This window comes from Aplidium turbinatum, chromosome 8 (genome assembly GCF_918807975.1).
Source record: "Aplidium turbinatum chromosome 8, kaAplTurb1.1, whole genome shotgun sequence".
NCBI lineage: Eukaryota > Metazoa > Chordata > Ascidiacea > Aplousobranchia > Polyclinidae > Aplidium > Aplidium turbinatum.
This window is the reverse complement of record NC_137479.1, coordinates 4490943-4512305: the sequence shown is the minus strand read 5'-3', so window position 1 is coordinate 4512305 and position 21363 is coordinate 4490943. Positions and strand designations below refer to the sequence as shown.

General features: G+C 36.0%; 1 protein-coding gene across 1 annotated transcript in view; it reads right to left on the bottom strand.

The window, feature by feature from the left end:
* Window positions 1–900: 900 nt before the first annotated feature.
* Window positions 901–21363, bottom strand: part of LOC145775457 (atrial natriuretic peptide receptor 1-like) — a 30942-nt gene continuing 10479 nt past the window's right edge. Inside the window, exons 6-22 of the mRNA XM_082586755.1 lie at window positions 18458–18652; window positions 16976–17183; window positions 15615–15783; window positions 15305–15446; window positions 14301–14373; window positions 14039–14141; window positions 12701–12865; window positions 11582–11733; window positions 10863–11056; window positions 9664–9810; window positions 8919–9102; window positions 8218–8389; window positions 7582–7743; window positions 6349–6479; window positions 4675–4820; window positions 3373–3467; window positions 901–1500 (exon numbers count right to left, since the gene is read on the bottom strand). Of these exons, the coding sequence (XP_082442881.1) occupies window positions 901–1500; window positions 3373–3467; window positions 4675–4820; window positions 6349–6479; window positions 7582–7743; window positions 8218–8389; window positions 8919–9102; window positions 9664–9810; window positions 10863–11056; window positions 11582–11733; window positions 12701–12865; window positions 14039–14141; window positions 14301–14373; window positions 15305–15446; window positions 15615–15783; window positions 16976–17183; window positions 18458–18652 (3038 nt within the window). The remainder of the gene's footprint in view (window positions 1501–3372; window positions 3468–4674; window positions 4821–6348; window positions 6480–7581; window positions 7744–8217; window positions 8390–8918; window positions 9103–9663; window positions 9811–10862; window positions 11057–11581; window positions 11734–12700; window positions 12866–14038; window positions 14142–14300; window positions 14374–15304; window positions 15447–15614; window positions 15784–16975; window positions 17184–18457; window positions 18653–21363) is intronic.

Below are 21363 nucleotides of genomic sequence, written 5' to 3'. Positions count from 1 at the left end.
TTCGTATAAGTTAACTCGTAATTAAATGCTTTAGTAACAAAATTGCAACTTGCTTTTAAACTCCATATAAAACTCAAAAGAATATTCAAAACCTTAAAAATATTAAAGAAAATTATCACAATGTCTTAAAAGTGTTTAACGCAATGTTGGATAAACTGGTAACTCCAAGTTGTATATATACCATGTTGGCTAATTAACCTAAATTTACAAACATTATTCTTAAACTGATGATAAATTGCTTTGAATTCAATTTGTGTGCGTTTCTACACTCTAAGTGAAAAGTTACATGCTTTTAAGGCAGTCGCAAATAACTTTTGAGCTAGAAGTTCAAGTAACAGGTAACAACAATATCATTGAATGTATCTTTACCTCATAAACTAGTTTCGCAATCCTTTTGTCTAGAAATCTCTGAATTTCATGTGCAAAATCTGTGACCATATTAGAGCTCATGCAGTAATTAAATAAATCTCTAAATTGATAAAATTTCACTCAATAAATAAAACTAAGGTTTCATTTTATTAAAAATTTATGACCTTTTCAGTTCAGTTTAAGGGTTTTGAAAAATTGTTACTGTGAATTCTTGTTAGAGATGACTATGTGAGAATCGAGACAGCAAACCTGACAGGAAGTTCTATTATAAGCTACGTCGTGCAGGCAATACGAATAATACTCTTCAAATATTTCCAAAAAAGATTAGATAACAATAATCTTTCTATCTGCAACACAAATCGATTTCGTATCTGATTCGTGTCACAATGAATGAATATCAGCCGGTATATAGTAAGGTTTGCATTGTTTTACCTAAAACAATTTTTACTTTAAAATAATAATAAACTAAAATACCAAAAAGAAAAGCGAAGTTGATATCATTTTTTAAGATTTTGGTTACGGTACTTAAAGTTATAGAACATCAAGATAGTCTTCGCTTATTTCTTCTAAGCAGGTTGTGTTTTCAAATCCGAGACCTATTCCACTGTCTCTTCCGCTTCTCCGCTCTTGCACGATATTCCCTGATGCTGGTTGGTGCTTTATCTCAGCACTGCTGTTGAATTGCACTCTCCGAGTGGAATTGGAAGGTTTTATATAAACAGATGAGTCAATGTTGTTTGTTTCAGCGGAGTGAGTTGTTTCAAAGTCTTTTTGTTTTAGACCAGGTGATGAAAGTACCATCTTTGTTAATTTCACTTCCTCCGAAACACCTGTCACTCCTGATCTTCTTCGTTTTCCATAACTACTTTTCCGGCGTTTTTTGAAAGGAAGAGGAGACCGACGTTCTTTCATAATGGAGTGATGTGTCGTCGTATCACCATGGCTGCGGGTTTGATGGAGAACTGAGTGTCTTCTTAGTGTTTCGACTTCAAAACTGACAACATTTTCATGAACTTTGGCTGTTGTAATGTCTATGTCTGGGGTTTGATTTATTTCCGGAGAGTTTTCGGAAGATGGTTTAGAAGAAGGAATCTCACCTTGCAGCCAAAAGGTTTTCCATGTTCCCAAACCCTAAAAACAAGCATCCTTAATTTAATGTTAAATTTTTTCTAAACACCTTTTAATTACTTGAGTAAGGTTTAGGTTTTATTAAGCTACAGTACTGAATACTGTTGCCCACATTATGAAACTCAAATGTGTTTGAATATGTGGCTACATTGATTGTCACAAAGAATGGAAGATGAAATGAAAGTTTAAAAATAAACAGACATTAATACAAGCAGTAACATCTGTCGACAATCAAGCAACGACTTTAAAGGCTGAAAACGATCTCAAAGCACCATGACAGCTCACACTGGTTGGAGAGGGGTATTTAGCCGAAAACAGCTTTAAAAATGGTGTGAAATGGTGTAGTTTAAGATTAAAAAAGTAGAAGCACCTAAAATATTGAAATTGAAGTCAAATGGTACAAACTGCGCAGGATTATAGAGCAAAAGTTACCAACGCAACAATACATTTACAAACATGAGAGCAAAATGCCGTTGAATGATTCGGTTCCTTCAAAATAGTCTGCTGGGAGTCCTTTTTTTGTGTTCTTTTTTAACACCTTTTTTCACAGTTGCTTGGGCTGATCCAGCAAGTGATCTTGGGAGGGGGATTTCAATAAGAAACGAAGATGTGTAAAGATGTGTAGGTCTAAATTAATCCGATTTTGCAAATACACCAGCAATAAAGTTTCTTTATGTTTTAGGAAGGGTGGTCGCCACAAACGCCCCCTCCCCTTAAATCCGCCACTGCACAGCCATAACTTGCTGAACGTAGTAGATACTTGATATGATTTGTTGCTTCATGTTCATTTGTTTCCAAAATCTGAGCCAAGAAACAGGCGTATCATCAATTTATTCCAAAAAACATAGAGAACTTTCCATCCATCCATACAACTAGGAAACTTAATGTCTCGAGTCAAAGCATACACAACCATAATTCGTTGTTTTTACGCAAAACTAATCATCTTTATCAAGCAAGAGTCCTGGAACAATCGACAAACTTTAATTAAAATGTAGGGGTTGTCACCGTGCATGCAGCAGCCAAGACAACTAGGCTACCAACTCTCGCTTGAAGAATCGCTAATCCTTTCATATGTCACTTTGCATTGCGTCATAGCCTACCATTGACAGGACACTTCACAATACGACAAAGTACCATCGCCGCAATCGTTAGATACTTGGACAGTTTCACTGCTTTTTTTGGCATCCAACACATAAAATTCGTCATAAAGAATATGTTGTATCTTATCACTAGACCCAATAGGTTCCCGAGCACAACCACCATAGTATGTGGCAAACAAAATTATAAGAGTGGCAAATGAAATCCTGCGCACAGTCAAAGAATGAAGTTATACGAAACCACATAAAAAGAAAAGTAAGATGACAATATGTCATAGCTTCGTCCTGGCACATGACTAGAGAACTGCGTTCCGAAAGCTAGTGCAATCCGCTATTATCACAGTGAACTCGCAGCATTAGGCTAAAACAGGTCTTTAGTAACTTGCTTACGTCAAACGTGCTTACTACATTGTGAAATAAGCAACGATCATGCTGCTAAAAGCGAAACTCAATTTATTGCATAAGATGACAATGTTTCAATCAACAAAGAAATGTTGCAAAATGGCAAAGGAAAACGCTGAGGAAAACAAAACAGCAGTTATGTTTATTAAATTTCAATGAAGGATAACATCAATGAATATAGAGGGATAAAAAAACATAACAGAAAAAAACATCTTCATCTGGAGACAGGCTTTTTAAAATATAACGCATTCACTTGTAGTCTGCTAATGGTATAAAAAATTTCAGAAACGTAAATCAAATATTAACTCAAACATTATTTATACCTTTAATGACTTTAGAACTTTGAAAAGATTATAAACATTCAAACAATACTCACTTTTAGAAACACTTCATCCTCCCTCTCTTCTAGTATAAAGCTTCCAAAGATGTCTAACACAGCTTTCGTCTTCGGAGAAATATGAATGGCTAAAGCTGTAATATGAAATATTTTATCAAAATACTTCGTCTCAATTGGCACTTTCATTAATTAAGCAGATCAGTTTACTTTCTTGATATCTTCTTCTTCAATTGCCTTGCCTGAACGAGGCATCGACATGCCATATTTGCAATACACACTACAAAGTCAGACAAATATGCTTTAAAGTCTTCACAAAATAATCTGTTACTAATGTGATGAATTGGTTTTTGATCTAATAATGATTAATTTTTAGCTCGCTAACAACTCAAAGCAGTTGCAATAATATGGAAAGCTTTCAACCATTTACTATACCTATCTATCATGGACTGAATACTGAAAACTTTGGATGTTCATCAGGACAATTATCGTTTTTAGCACTAGCAAAATTTTATTTTGTTTGTTATTCGCTTTGAGGATGCGCATTGTCATGGTGCATGAAACGTCAGTGAAACAATAAACCATCTTGTTTATTGCTGCTTTTACTTTTAGAATAATAGGTTTGGTCTATCACCAAAACCAACAAATCCAGTTACTAAGATTACAGTCAAATCGATAAGTTTAAAGGAGGTAAGTTTAATTCAAACCGATTATGATAAACGAGTAGCACGTCATGTTAGGGTATAATAGACTTATTTTCAGGTTCATTTCAAAAGAATAAATTATAAGGTGGTCATTTCTTTAACCTATTTTTGATGGAGTGCAGGGTTGTGAGAAATTATCATTAACATAGAGACAATCATTTTGACATGAGACAGCTTTTGTTATATCATTAAATCTCATGCTGGAATAGACGTTGAGTAGCCAAGTGGAACAAAAATGAACATTTTCTGGAGCAGGTTTTTTCAATTAGTGGCACAGTCATTTTGTTTGACAGAGCAAATAGTTGCCAAATATTCATTTTTGATTTTCATATTTCTTCAGTCAAATGAGCTACACTGCTGCAGTATTATAATTTGGTTAATCAGTAGTGGTATTTGAATTTATATAAAACTTTTACCATACCGTCATAACAATATTCTTCAAGTGTTACTGCGCAATTATTTACGTTTAAAAAAGAAAAACAATAAATAAAGTTTGAGTCGTGATTGTTGCATTCAAGTTACTATCGACAAAATAGCCTTCTAGTCTACTTCGTTTTTTAAGTTTTAACCACTTTGAGTATAAAAGCATTGAATGTTTAAAGTGCAAACAATGAAAGTCAGTCTTAAGAGGTGAACTTACGTTTTCCGTTAGATTCCATTCGAGATGCTGTGTTCACTGTGTCTCCAAACAGACAATATCTTGGCATCTTCAACCCAACAACTCCTGCCACCACTGGTCCAGTGTGAATCCCAACTCGTAGTTTTAACTTGGTTTCAGGCATATGACTAAAGAAAGAAATAAAACATTGACAACTTATTGTAGCTGCTTTTAGATATTTTTGAAATTACCAAAACAATAAAAACAAACTTATCAGAGATTGTATATAGAACACTAATTTATTAAACATTTCCTTAACGGATGATCAAAATAAACTAATTTAAATACATCCTCGAGACCATTACTTTTTCTTGACAGCAATGCAATTTTAATACCCAGACAATATTTTTATAGTATTATCCACCCAACACACCGACAGCCATTTTGCCAGTGATTTCAACAACATTTTTGCTCAAGTCAAGCAGTTTCCTTGCAGCCTCAGTTTGAAAAGTGACCGCTCCCCTTCCACTTGAATTTTGTTTTGTGTATATTGCATTTGCAAATGAGATTTTGGAGACTAGGGTTTTTTAAAGTTACAAAGTTTAGGCTTTCAGTATTTTTATTGTGATCAGATGGTTTACATTTAAATTGGCATTGTTAGTCCAGTAGTCCATTAAAACGTTCTCCAACAACAAACCTTAGAAATATCAGCAACGTCGCCGCATGCGCCATTCATGTAACTATCGGTACATCACTTAGAACGACTTTTAACTTAAAAAGAGTAGGCTACGATATACAAACCTAATCTTGAACTTATTTGCAACCTTGAATTGACGAATTTTTAATTTATCATAAATGAATCTTACTATGTATCAAGTTCATCAAGTTACAATCTTTTTTAGTGTCTTTCTATTATGATTAGGATGATGTGCATCTCCTCCTTAACTCTTAGAAGGTTGGGCTTCTGGAGTCTTGGTCAGTTTGGGGGGGACTGTCGATTCTTCTTATGCTTTAGGAGTGATATCTCTGTTATTTTTGAAGACACGGTTTCAAAATTTGGGATTCACTTTGTAAAATTATTCACGCTGAGCATATCCGAAAATTAAAACTTTGTGATTTATAGAACTGCTCATATACGTTGAAATGTTGAGGTGACTTATGACTTTTGGATTATTTGGTATTTTTTGGTAGAGTAATGAAAAACATGTAATACAATGTTGTAATTAAATTTTTTTTACATAATCTCAATTTAAATCATTTGATTAACGAATCATTTGATTAACGAGGCCAAATTAATTACTTTTATCCAGCTGGTGGAAAAATTTTGAACAATAGAGTATGAAATATTTCAGAGGATGTGCTGAGAAATGCCTTATATCTCTCAATTATAACCTTTATTCGCTCAAAATTTCAGCTCAATAGAGGTGAATGAAAGTTAGGAAAAGTCAAGAAATCTCATAGTCGCAGCCTCAGTGATTTTAGAGATACAACTGTTGATACAAAAAAGTTGAATTGACAGCCTCCCCCCCCAACCTTCAAAGGGTTAAACATTTTCATGAAGAGTATGACCACGCACAAGCCACGTCTGCAATTAATGAAAGCGACTTGTTTTTTCTAAACGATTGATGACAGATTTACGCCACCTTACTGTACATCATAATCTTAAGATTATTATGCTCAATCATGTTCAATCTTAAATTATGTTCAATCTTAAACCTGATCTTGAATTCATTTGCAACCGAGTCCAGAAGACCTAAAGACATTCTAGCAATTTCTCTAGCATGTAGGTCTCCGTTTTTATCAGGCAGTCCAGACACCACCATGTAAGCATCACCAATGGTCTCCACCTGGAAAGAAATCACCATGAAAGTAATAGTCTAAAAAGGTGTTTACAGTATATGAAGATGTCAACAGTAAGTAGGTCAATGGGCTGAATAGAGAAAAGTATCTCAGAGAAACAAAACAGAACCGTTAGCCTACTAACTATTTTCTTCAACGAACATTTTCATGGAGTAGACATTTGACGGCTAATAACTAGAAAACATCCATATTGGCTCTATCATGACAAAAAAGGCGTCACTTATTTCATGATGTTGTTTTCAAAACATTTATCATTTCTAAAAACACTGCATGAGAGATTATTTATGTCAAGAAGAAATGTTAAGGCTATTGGTTTGTGAATATTTGCATACAAGTAGCTCAGATTTGATGTTTAAGTTACCTATTGGCCTTTATATATTGAAAAAGTGCTAAGCACTTCGTATGTGCTCCGAAACAAATTTCGAAGGTTAGTAGGCTGCTTTTCAAGACCGAGTTGTACGGTGCCGAAATTAATATCAGCCCCGATAGCCTGATTGGTTAGAGCATGACTTCGTGATCGAAGAAGCTTTAAGATCAAGCGGCGCTGGTTCGACTCTCGGGGTGTGCGCTTGAGCAACGCATTCTAAGGAATGCTCTTCATTCAGCGGCACCTAATGGATGGAATAATTCCCTGGCAACAACACTTCAACAATCGAAAAACTCCATTTCATCAATCTCGGTAGCCGGGCCTGTGTCAGTGGTTCAAAATCTCTACAAGTATGCGAAACTGCCAGGATTAAGCTCTGCAAGAAGCTTTCCCAGTCTGAGGATAAAGATTCAATCAATCAGTAATGTTCTCTTAAAGTAGAATTATTATATCATTCGTTAATTGAGTGCTTGGAATTTGATATTTCATAAAACTGCGTAATCTATACAGCCAGCGTATAGTATACATATATCACATAATTTTAATACAGCCTATAGGCTACCAATATAAATCATATCATTTTATTTTACGTCATAAAAGCGTCCGGGACGAAAAAAGATACTACTAGCTTCAATAGTCGATATACCAGCACGTCAATAAATAATTTCTTTACATCCTTAGACCAGAAATGATACAACATCATAAATGAATATCAAATGAACCTTGTAGACATCGAACTTGTCAAGGATTTGATCGAACATTGTGTAGAGATCATTGAGCATGTTGACAACTTGCATTGGTTCGCTACCGTGGCTGATGGCGGTGAAACCGACAATGTCGCTGAAGAAGATGGTCACGCTGTCGAAAGCTTTCGGAAGAACATTCTAGAATAAAGAATTATAAAACAAAGGTAAGTATAGCGAACGCTTTTGGTGGGATGGCGCAGCGGATAAAGCGCTCGCTTTTCAAACATGCGATTCTGGTTCGACTCCAGGCTTGGGTTTGGGTTAGTAGTTTTTATTTTTATGTTTATAAAGGTAGTTTTTATTTGTTTTAGTACAAACAATAAATTGCAAATCGCAATCAAACAAGCAAAAAAATAATCATCTTATTTACATTTAGTATGCGGTCTGATGTGTCCAATGATTGAAGATATTTATTAATGGAATACGGCTACTCTTTGTATGTGTTGTACAGCCTACATTTTCTCGTTTCAATTAATGCGTTAGTGCTTTATTACGAAACGAAGCAAAAATATTTAAAAAAAAAATTAAAGACATTAAAACAACATAAAAAAACTCGCGAAAACATTCACCAAGTGAAAAGAGTAGGCTACAATTAAATGTTACACTTCGTACATTTCCTCGTTTTAATTGATCAGCTACTGCTTTTGGCAACATTTGATAAAGCAGTGAATCCGCCCTCTCCTTTTCCGCTCTGTATTGTTCTGTCCTCTCATCAACTTTATCTTCAAGATGTTGAGAATAATTCTCTAATCTTTCCAACAAGCTGTCAACCAAGTTCCTTTCCCTGAATTAAAACAAAACATGTTTCATTTGTAAACACAGAAAAGACTTTTAAATTGCTTGTCGAATTATCAAGAAATGGTAAGCCTGTATTTACCTAATTGTCTCACTTAGCATTGAGAGAGTAAATGAGGAAAAGTGTACCTGTATTTTCGGCTTCACTGAAATTGCAATGCATTGCTCACTTGCTTTCAACAATCGCTGTCGAAGCCAGTTTCGAAAAAAAAAACTGTTCTGTCAGTGCCTTAGATTAGGCAATAAACACCACATAAATTTAGCTTAGGTATCTGTTAAAAGGAAATAGTTTCCCACACTTTGATATGACTAAAAGCGGAAAAAAAACGCGTAAGTTTATAAAATTGATAGAACTCAATATTCACAAGAAATGGGTTACTAGGTTCTTTCAGATTGCAGAATACCGATGGCAACGCGTGTCAGAAACAAGTAGGCTACAGCCTACAGTATACTATAAGTTACAGTACCATATAAATGCAAACACTATCATAATAGCTAATATCTAAAACTAATCCAACCTATGAATTTTTTTAACAGCATGTTGAATTTCAGGAAATCCCGGTCTTTCCACTGGGTTCTCCGCCCAGCATCTTCGCACAAGTTTCCTCAGCTTGGGGTCAACAATGACGTCATCATTGTCATTTAGTGTGGGTCGGAATGGAATGTCCCGTATCGTTGTGGAAATAACTTTGTGCAGAATTTCTAAAGTAAGAAGACCGTTTTTATTTTAATGTCAAATGGTATGAACCAAACAAACCCAAATATAAGACTAGAGACATTACAATTACATTAATGGACGCACAGCTTCGCTGTTTCCGCCATACAAGAATGGTCAAGTATACCAATTTGACGCCTTTTTGTACACCTCGCTACAAGCCTGCTTTCAACAGAAAAAATACTTAAATTACTTAAAAACCAACTTCACTCTTCTTATGTAACCCATAAAAAATATATTAATTTAGAAGTCAGAAAATAAAATGTTAACCCTTCTGGTGTGGTGGGGAAGCCAAAAGCGAATGCAGCTTGCATCCCCATGATCTACAATCCTTACACACGACATCTATTTTTTATGCCAAATTCAACCTCATTGTGCATGAATCCAACCAGTAATGACAACATCCGCTAAACAAGGTTTTATCGTTTTGCATACAAGTAAAGTTTTCAAAAAGATAGATTGTGGTTTTGAAATGAAAAAAATATTGGTAAATATATAATTTGACTTTGCTCATGGTGGTACTGACTGCACAAATCATAACTTGTTACCTTGAGGAACCATGGCTTCCTCTCGGAAGAAGACACCTTTTCTGTAGATGATTTCTTGTACTACAATTCCAAAACTATAAACATCTCCTTTTTGTGAGCCTTTTGCATTCTGATCACGGAGATGCTCCGGTGCCGTCCAAAGTTTATCTGGCAAAGCAAAATTTGTACATGTGGACTGTTTGTGTTCGTAAAGGGTGCAAAAGTCTCCTTTCCGCGATCAAATTCTGCTTCGTCCATTTTCTTTACTTTCATTAAAAATGTAATTAAATAAAACGCGCCGAAAAAAACGAGACCATTTGGCATTTTACAACGTTCTTGTTCCGCTGTAAGTGTTTTATAGTAAATGATGCATTATGACTATATGAGTGCGAAGATGGCAACAATGAAGAAGTTGTCGACTTTGAAATCTTTGTGATGTGTAATACAAGGTAAGTGAAAGAGTTTTAAAATCCTTTATACTCGGTTTGTTTTGCAAGCCAAACAATAATTGTACAACTTCAAATGCTTTTTTGTTATATTTGAAAGTGTGTTTAAAGCTTCACGTATTGACTATAAAAATATTTTGTAATAATAATAATAATGTTTGTTTTTATATAGCACTGTATCCATCGCAGAATGCGTTGCTCCTCAGCGCTTTACAAAGCAGACAGTGTCAATGCAGCCGTATAGAGGCGCAACTGAGTACATTATACACCGAGTAGAACTTGTATACACCAATCATCTCTTTTTACATTTTTTGGCATAAAAAATGCCAAAAAAGTATCAACTATACCGTTGCTGAAATTCCAAGAACTGACACAAAGTTAATTAATAGCCTCTCGGTTTTTCCCTGTTAAGTATTAACAGCGGTACCGTTTGGGCAAAAAGTTTACTTTTGTTTACCATTAACAGACATAGCAACATCACAACATTTAACCTTATAACAACAACAACAACAAAAAAACATAATTTTTTTTTTTTTTCTTTGTTGTAATGTTAAACGTTGCGATGTTGCTGAGCTGCATCTGTTTAGTAACAGTTGCAGCTGGGTGTGTTACTTTTACCTTTTTTCATTTTTCTCAGGTGTGATCCAAAACATTAAACTGTGTTTTGTAAGAAAATCGTCAAGTTTTTCGGTTTCTTGCCATTTGTATGAAATTCATGTCGCTGTTGTAGTTGGACATTCGTCTAACACAAATAAGAGTCTTTGACCTACTTACTTTCACAATACTTGAAGCCCGTTATGCTGTCTGAGCGAGTCCCTTCTCGGAACTTCACTAGTCCGAAATCTGTTAACTTCACAACGAATCGGCTGTCAATCAAGCAATTTGATGACTTTAGGTTCCCGTGGAATTGGAAGAAGCTTTTGTGCAAATAAACCATTCCCTTAGTTATGTCGCTGATCAAAGAATTTCTAGAAAAAAAACACAATCAAAGTTGTATAAATACAGTATTTGTTGTATCCTCAGGTTTTGTAATCTACTTTATTTAATAAATTATGTTTTCATGTCTTAGAAACCTCTCATCCGAAATGCTCAGCATTTATCTGTGATAGTCACTTCATGACTTTAAAAAGTCTAAGCAGGTATTTAATGACACAAAGTCAATTGCTTGTCATGACAAACAATATCACAATTAGCAAGAACTTTCTAATTGTTGACAATTGAAGCAGTAATATAATGACCTAATTTTAAGCAAGTTTAGGCGATTTATAATGACCTGAAGCTGAAGCTAAACCTAACCCAAGCAAGATACTCAGCAGGTTACCACAGGATCATTGAATCAGCTAAATGCCACTGATATCAATTTTTTTAGTTTATTCAAAGAGTGTTAGCACCTGGAAGCTCCGATTTCTCAGCATCAGTTTGAGGTGCGCATTTATTACAAGCATATAGCAAAACTTTAATAAAACCACCTAAAGCGAAATCATAAAACTTACTTGAAAACATCATCCATCTCGTAATCATTATCATCCTCCAAAAGATCTTGAAGAGATCCTCTGGAACAGTATTCTGTCAGGATACTCACATGAGGAGACTCATCGACTGCTCCTACGAACTTACAGATGTGGTCATGTTCCAATGCGTAGATCTGAAATCAAAATAAGATGACTGCAGAAGTATTGCTACATAAACTTAATATGGCATGAACATAAAGTTGTTTCTCTTGTTTGCAACGTAAGATTTCTCGTACCAAAATTACTTTTAATTTACATTATGTGTAAATATTGAACAAGAAAGGTTAACTAAAAAGAACCAAATGTCATTCTAAGACTTTTATAAATAGGCTACGGCAAGTTCAATGGGTTTAATTCATTGCTACTGTTGCTGTAGAGCTTGATAAAAGTTTACCAAGAAGTTTTTTTCAAATTCTTAGGACAAATCCTAAAGCTTCTACAAGTAAATTTGCATATTTCTTGGCATTGGAGTCTCTTTTGGATTAGATTGTATTTGACCAGTAGCCTAAATCAGCGTCTTTCAAGCTCTGCTTTGACGCGGCTAAAAGTTCATGCGTTGTTTGCTTCAAAAAATTTTGCGGCCCACTTGTAATCTCGGTTAGCTCTTAGTTCTTTTGCATTTCTTTGCAATCAAAAGGTTTTGTGCTGTACATTTAATTCCTCCACAACTTAGAACGACTGCTTTAATAGATAAACTTTGAGCTACACGTAGCCTATCTCATAACGGCAGTTGGGCTAGGGATTAATGACAATCTGGCAACACTGCTATGCTGCTTTTCTTTTAGCATTGAGTTGAATATGTTAACATCTGAGGCACAAACCATTGCAAGCCCCTGCGATTGCATGCTATAAAGATAGTCGAATTTTATCAAATTGTATGTACTGTAGGTCATTTGCTTATTGTTGTTTCTGATCTGCGAATCTATATTCACACATACACTGGTGAGGTAGGCTTATTTAGTAGAAAATAGCGTTTTGTAATTCGTTTTCTGTGCATAGGTATACTGCATATCTTTGAAATGCAACATATTTTTCGTTTTAAAACAATACCACAATAAAACTTTGGAGTATACCTGTTTAAAAAGGCAAAGATAAACTTACTTTCTCCAACTCAATCAACATTGCTCGATCCAAAGTTACTTTTCTCCGTTTCAATTCCTTCACTGCAACAGCGTTTCCCTTATAAAATCCCATCTTTGTGAAGAGCTGTTTGTTCCACAGATGGTGGTGGCCTCCATTGCTGCTGGAAAGAGATTGAGAGGAGTCCTGAAACAAAACTAACTTGATTGAATTTAATTCTTTTCATATTTATTTAGACGTGCTTGGATAATATAATAATGTTTGTTTTATATAGTGCTGTATCCATCGCAGAATGCGTTGCTCCTCAGCGCTTTAAAAAGCAGACAGTGTTAATGCAGCCGCAACTGAGTACATTATTACCCGAATCCATTCCATTGCTCAGTCCCAAGCAGGAATTAGGTTTAGTACCATTTTTAAAAAGTTTTGGTGTGACGCGACAAGGTATCGAACCCATGCCTACCAATTCAGAGGAGGACACACTAACCACTAGGCCACCGAGCCGGACTTCAACGGCCGTTTTCCATTTGGTCATAGCTGTAGGCCATTTTTACAGTTTGCGAAGGGGGTGTTATTGCCGTGACGTGACAATTTATCGAAAGACAATTTATCGAACGACAGTTCATCGAACGACAGTTTATTGAAAGACAGTTTATCTAACGACAATTCATCAAAACGACTTCATCGAACCGACTGTTTATCGAAACGACAGTTCATCGACCGACTGTTTATCGAAACGACAGTTTATCGAATGACGAAGCACATATGCAATGGAATACTCAGGGGTTAGGAGTTAAGGGTTAGGGGTTAAGGTTAGGGTTAGAGGTTAGGGGTTTGGGGTTAGGAGTTAGAGGTTAGGGTTGGGGGGTTGGGGTTAGGCGTTAGGGGTTAGGCGTTAGGCGTTAGGCGTTAGGGGTTAGGCGTTAGGGGTTAGGCGTTAGGGGTTAGGCGTTAGGCGTTAGGGGTTAGGCGTTAGGGGTTAGGGGTTAGGGGTTAGGCGTTAGGGGTTAGGCGTTAGGGGTTAGGCGTTAGGGGTTAGGTTTTAGGTTAAGGTTAGGTTTTCAATTAACTGTCGTTGCATTAACTGTCGATTAATAGCATTAACTGTCGATTAATTGTCGTTCGATTAATTGTCGTTCGATAAACTGTCGTTTCGATCGATTAACTGTCGTTCGATCAATAGTCGTTCGATAAACTGTCGTTCGATAAACTGTCGTAGTACCGTTATTGCATAGGAAAAATTCCTATGAAAGTTACAGAAAAAATATTTAAGTTGGTAGGAAATCGAACATTTGGTTTTGAAAGCTACAATTTCTGTTCAGTAATGAATCACAAAAACATTATCCAGCAAACATAATTTACTCTTGAGTCTGCTATTGACAATCTTCTCCTTCGAGTCCAATCAATATCGTCCCATCTCACCCTCCACATCATCTTTCGCAGCCTTTTCTCTTGAAGCATTTTCCTTTTCACGCAAATAAAAGGCGTTAAAACTGGAAGTGTGAGGAATTACTTTGCTGTCTTTTATGAAAAAGACACTGGTTGAAACGTTTTGAACAGAATGAATAGATAGCACAAATAGTCTATTTCATAACCAGCAGGTAACGGTTTGAGAAGATTGTACCTGTATAGGACGGTCATGGCGACACAGGCTAGAAGAAGAGCTGCTGCGCACCCTCCGAGAACATAGTACACAGCTGTAAATATATTAAATCACTAATAACTCATCAGAAAGTAATAAATAGTTACATACGTAACAATAAAACCAAAAAACAATCTAATAAAGTAAAATGAAAGTCACATAATATCGGGAAAAGATGACAGAGAAAATTATGCACTGTTTAAGGTGTATTGTCAGAAAAGCCTTCATGTGCACACTTATTGAAATAGAAAAACATAATAACAAAGGTAATGTAGGCCTAGTATGTCCATTAACCAAATAAGTAAATAATGTTTGTAAATAATAATAATAGATTTTATCAACATAAATTATTTATATATCATTAAAAAGATTAACCTTTTGTTTAGGACGATTAATAACCTTATTAACATGAGTTAAAGTCGCCTGCATAGCCGAGTGGTGAGAACCCTGGAATATCGTTCGAAAGGAGCGCCGGTTCGACACCGCATAAGCGCATGCGCTCAAGAGCATGCGGCTGCATTTTTTGTTGGGACCACTTAAAGGCATGTCTGAAGATGAGCTTGAAGATTAGGGATTTGGACGGAAGGCTTCCTTGCCTTTGCGTCAATTAATCTAAATCTTCAACCACCAGGCGCAAACATGGACACCTCTAACATGGCGGATGACAACCTCTTACCAAGTTGCACTTCTCCTTAGTTTTCCGTAACCTATCAGCAATATTTCGATGCTAGTAAGCTATTCTTGCATTATATTCTACCCACTGCTTAATAGCTTTTAGTGTTATTCCAAAAATGACGCTTCACCTTTTACTATGTATACAAGGATTAGGCTACTGTATAGATTTATCATTATGCAACTTGACAGGGGTCTAGCGGTAGCCTAATGAAAACAAAAAGGCATAGCAGCAACTTTGGCGTTGTGCTGATAGAAAGAGAAATACTGCATATAGCAGTACAAAAGCATACACTTTATATTAGGCTACTTACTGTTATCAGGCTTGATAACTTCTTGACAATATTCATTTAAATACCCACACAAAGGCACATTCAAAGGCACCACGCTTCCAGGCCAGTCGAAGCTCCCAAGTTCTTCAAACGTTGCACTCTTGCCATGATAGTTTAATACAACCTAAGAAACACAAGAACAGGCCTTGTTTTGTTGCAAAATAATAAACTTTTCTCAATTTATGCAGCTTGGACCCAACTAAACACTCTCACTTCTTCTTCTTAGCCTAATATCCTCTTAACTAGGCAGCAGTAATTTTGTTAAATGATATGAGCAAACCATAAAAAACACCTCAAATTTCTTTGTTTCGTTATTCATATCCAAGACGGAGTAATCCATTTTTTGATCTCCATTGTCTGTTATCAATATGTTCCTTCCAAGACTTTCATACTCAATTCCCCACAAACGGCTGACAAATTCTTCTCCGTTGTCAAACTGGTTCGATCCAGCGCAGAACGTGCTGCAAAAAAAGCATGTTTTAGAAAACACATGCTGAGTTTTGTAGTTATATTCTGACAGAAAATGGTGAGACGTTTGATGTTTAATTTCTTAACCCAATTGCACAAGCTTTGAAATCTACGGCGCTCTAGATTTTTTTTTGTTTTTTTCCATTGTTCACACAACAAAATGAAATTAGTTGGACTTTGAAATAAAACAACATTATTCTTTAAAAGTTTATTTCAAAAGAAAGAACAAGTTTCATGTGAAACTAAAACGAATCATTTGCCTGCTGTTTAAATACGTTTAGTCAGTATTACAATAGGCCTAATCCTTTTTTATTTGGTCTTCATTGCAGATTTTTTTCTTTTTTTGTAAGGAAGAAAAATCGAAAAATATGGTTTGTTTGTAAAATGCTGGGAATCTCGTACCTGAATCAAACAATAAACAAACGTGTGCTGGCTCAGCCTAATCAAGTCATAACTTTCCTAAGCAACAGCATCACATGTTAGACATATCTTTTTGGCCACGTTGTGAGACAAAAATAAACATGATGGTCTCTAGGATAAGATCAATGCAAAAGTGCATGTGCAAAGGAGTTCTTCACTCTCTTTAACAACTAGAAAGCCTTGATACTACAACCAAGACCGACTAAGACCAGTTTTCAATATAGTTAAGCACAAGTTTGGTTTGAAAAAATCTTTCACAAACAGCCAGAACTGTGTGTGAACACCTAGGCCTGGAACAGACATGGTAGGCTACACGAAGCCGGTCCATCATTTTAGTGCAAAATAATGCTCAACAAAGCAATTAGGTTAAGAGTCCGACACGGCTTAAATATAACTTATGCTGACCTAGTTTGCTATATCGTAATAGCCCAGCACTCTGTTTACATGCCTCATTCGTCAAAATCAAGTCTTTGCAGAGATGCAGTGTTATTTGCCTATCAGACCAATAACCAATACTCTTGGTACTGTAGTAGAGATAATGATATTATAACCAATAGCATATTTGTTTTATCCATCGAATAGCACCACCAACAGTATAGTTATGAAAATTAACGTACGGTAAAGAGTAAATCAACAGTTTCATTATCTCATGGTTAAATCACAGTTGCATTCTTATCATTGCAGTGCAATCAGGGCTTTGAAATTTTTTACACCAAAAATATGTTTAGGCTACAATTTACGTTTTTAACTTAATCTCTAGCCTACCTCAGTATCCCGTAGATGAACAGTCTCATGGAATCGTAGTAATAACTAATAAATGGATTGACATATTCATTGTATTCCATTACAGTTCCATTGCTTGTGCTGTTAAGCTCCTGCTTCACCGAATCAGAAAATTGTTTGTATTCTGCGTTGGTTGGTGTGTGTAGGCTGACAACTGTCAAGGCTCGGAGGTACTCGTCAGTATGTGGATCTGTTTAGAAGTAACAAATGAAAAAAATATTTCGTATAAATAAACTTTGTAGTGTATGTACACAAACATTCAGTCTTCCGGTCATTATATTTGGGGGCACTGTTAATGGCGATGATGCTGTGACGATGAGTGAGTATTGCGCCGTCAAAACAGTTGCACAACATCGGTACTGACGACGAAGGGTAGAGCTGTTGTATGTGATGTCACAACCCTTGCCGCCCAACTAGACTAGAATCTAACAGAAGCTTCAGAGCAAGATCACAGCATTTCTTGCCTAATTTCCCAAATGGTGACGATGCTTAAGCGACTTTTGATTGTTACCCAAAACTACTTTGGCTCGGGCGGAAAGCCAATGACTTTCTGTCCACCTTAAAATTCAGCTCACAATCAGCTTTTTGGTTGTACAAAGGGAAAGATGCTAGTTACAAGTTACAAGCTCCAGTTGGTTGTAGTAGCAGAGAAAGCATACTACCAATTGAACATTTCAGTGACACAGAAACGAATCGTAATTTAAAAAAAAAAAGTACATTATTGGTGGACACATTTTTAATAAGGTATTGCTGTTTGGACAAGGCACTCGTTTTCCAATCATGCAATCCTGGTTCTATTCCCGGCTTAAGTTGGTTGTTGAAAAGCACCATTCACCTCTACCCAGGGTGTAATCAGGGCCGGATTTAGCTGATGTGGGCCCGGGGCACTTTTAGATCGGGGGGCCCCCATACAAAAAATTTTTTCGCGCCTACGGCGCGAAAAACGATCTCTACGTCTACAGTGGCATCAGTCCAGTACTGCACAGCATTTTGCAGAAACTTTAAAGGCCAAAAGGAAAAAAAATAACACAAAATCACATTTTAACCACATAGGGGGGCCCTTCAAAAGTCGGGGGGCCCGGGGCAACTGCCCCCTCTGCCCCCCCCTAAATCCGGGCCTGGGTGTAATAAATTGTGTGGGCGTGGTTGTTGGAAAGGTGGCAGAGAGAAAGGAACTGGCCAGTGGCCACCTTACTCTCGTTAATGCCGATGGCTTAGTATGATGAGAACATTGTCTTTTTATCACCCGATGCTTGGATCAAGTAAATGGGACTCACCTTTGCCTTTATTGCCGTTTATAAAATTATATCAAGCTTCACAAAAATGCTGCTTTTCAAAGAACGACTTTTGGGGAGTATACTAAAACAAACATACTGTAAGTAAGAAAATATAACAAGAAAGTTTTCTGCAAAGATTGAAAGATAAGCTACAGTATATAGCTCTTTACTGAATGCATTGACACACCTGAGAAATCAGTTAAATCATTCTTGTTTGAAGTATCGTAATCCAAATGATCGTCATCATCAGTCCAAAAGTAACTGGTGTTGGTGTTGTACAAATCCATGTAAATGAAAACGTAATCCCCATTTGTCATGTTCAGTTTGTCTGCCACAAGCATAACCTTGCGCATTGCCCGACGTCCAAGGCACCAAATCGACACTAAAATTTTGATAATGGAAATATATCTCAATCTCCATTATTCACAATATGAATAGGTCATGTTATTTAACGAGCTATTAAACAACTGCAAGTTAGTGTATTTATAACATTCTCTTGCTTTTGTGTGGCTGTTACTTTAATTACAGTGTGCAATTTTCTTTGGTTATGTTTTTGTTTATAATGCTAGATTTTTGTGATATCTTTTTATAATTTATTGTGAAAATTGATCAGCGGACTTTCTATAAAAATTCCACGAATTGCTTTAGAAGGAGACGAGGAAAAACGAATAGCTACTGACTGAGACGTATTTCGGGTTCTCCAGTTAACATTGGAATTTGACGTTGTTTCGACTTCCTATGACGTTAAAACAACGTGAAAAGAGTAGCTGTTGTTTTTTATTTGTTTTTGAAATACGATAAAACTGAACAGTACAAATACACAAACAAAATTGCAATAAAAGTCACTTGTATTGCCGACTAAACAGAAATTGTGTCTTAGCAAGTGAATATTTTGCAAACAAATCATAAATCACTTCTATGGCATATTTAATGTACTTTACAGAGCCGTTGAGAGAATAGTTTCGGCCCAATACTAATGAGACCCCGGGCACTCAAGTCAAGGCACATCTAACCCAGACAGCAAAATCCGTAATTTTTACATTGGTTTAACGTGTACAGACATTGAGTCGACGTAAAAATGACAAACTTTGCTGTCTGGGTAAGAAATACTAACCACTTTGTCAAAATGATATAAGACTAAAAGAAAATTACTAGTCAAATCATCAAGAAAATAGTTCATTTTGGTGTTTTTTTCTTCAACGAGGACTTTGCAACCATATGTGCTGTGGCTGGATGAATTAAACTTGAATGGTTGGTAGAAGCAGGCTTGCCAGATTGGCCCTTTTTAGAGGCAGTTGGTGCAAAAAAAATTGTTTGGCCCCTTGGCCCTTTGTTTTCAATATTTGGCTGTTTTTAGAAGCAGTTGGAACATACTATCAAACTAGCTATTTAAATAAATGTCTTTCGGAAATTGAGACTGAAAAATGTTATTACGATTTTTTAGACAGTGTTTAGCTGAGAATGTTTATACCAATGCCAAAGATTCGAGTGGAAACACTGCAGAAGATGAAGATTTGGAATTGTTCTTGTAGAATGTAGGCTGTGTTGTTGTAATGTTGTCACGTTATTGACGTTGTTAACGTTATTATGTATTATTAACAACGTTATTGAACAATTTGGCTGTTTTTGACCCAGTTTGGCCCTTTTTTCGACTTTGTTTGGCTCTTTTTCTCAAAAGCTGTCTAACCCTGGGTAGAAGAGCGCCATGGAAGTTAGATTTCTTCATATCGGTGCTGCTAGAGTTGTAAAAAGCAGATGAACCAAAAAGTGACACAGCCACCGTCGAAAGTAAAATTGGTCAAAAGAAAGCAATTTAATTGATGCGATTGATGCAAGCGAATTTATATTGAGCCAGGAGAAAAATGGAAGGCTTTTTGATGATGTAAAATAAAACAGTTTATGATGTAGATAAAAGTTGAGCTTATTAAAGGTAAATGTCTTCAAAATATGGATAATAAGACTAAAGCCATTTGGTTTACAATGTATGATAAATATGTATGACTGAACGTTGAAGTCAACACAAATACAATGATTTGTAAGAATTTAAGGTTAAAGTCGGTATAAGTTGCCCCAATACAATATAAGTATTTACAGAAATACGAATGCACTCTATCTAAAATAACATGGCATTTTTGTAAATTTCACTTTAAAAGTTAAAGTTCACGTTAAAAGTTAAAATTTTACTGTAAAAGTCACTTGGAAACGTCCAAAGAGTCAAAAAGGAGTCCACGCTTAGACCCCTTTGTCAAATGCTTTTTTTTAGTTTATCTTTGTCCTACATTCATTTTGTAAAACTTGACCCAACCAAAGACGTTTCGTTTGATCGTTAAAATTTCTAGTTTAATTGACTGAGATAATTCCTATGTTTGTTTTTTTGTTTGTTTTGTTTATCTTTATCCTGCATTGCGGAAAGCGGACTTGAGCGCTATGCATCGGTGTACGCCTTCCGACGTACACCTGACCCACGCTGCAGCCGACGGAAATGTCTGTTTCCGGTTGACTACTCTATTTATGACTTAAATTTGGTACTACCCATTACTCAAAATCGATCACTGGGTAGAGGCAATTATCGTAAAGTTTCTTGCCCAAAGAAACAACAGCAAGTGCGGGTGGCTGGAGTCGAACATGCAGGCTCTCGACTGCGAGCCCAACGCGCTAGCCACTCGGCCACGGCTGCCGACTATGTTAATTAGCCTAAGTTGTTCTGTATATTGACAAAATTATAGTTAAACATTTTTGGAAATAGTGAATACTTTCCTGATAACATCCGCTTAGGTTCGGTAAAAATTATCAATAATAATTAACAAAGGCTGTTGTTGGTATTAGGTTCTTAGGAAATGTATCAGTAAGCAATAATTTCCACAGCTACTTGCACGTAAAAGGATTACTGGAAACTGGTATGAAATAATATTGTTATAACTTAGTCTTAAGAATTTTAATCAGTTTGATGCCTGTAAATGTTGTAATGCTGCAATAAAATCATGTTTGCATAGAACAGAAATTGATAAGAGAAATCATCTATTCATGTGCGGTACTTCAAATATTGATATAAGAGAACCCACTCTCAATTTCATAAGGAACGCAGATGTGTCA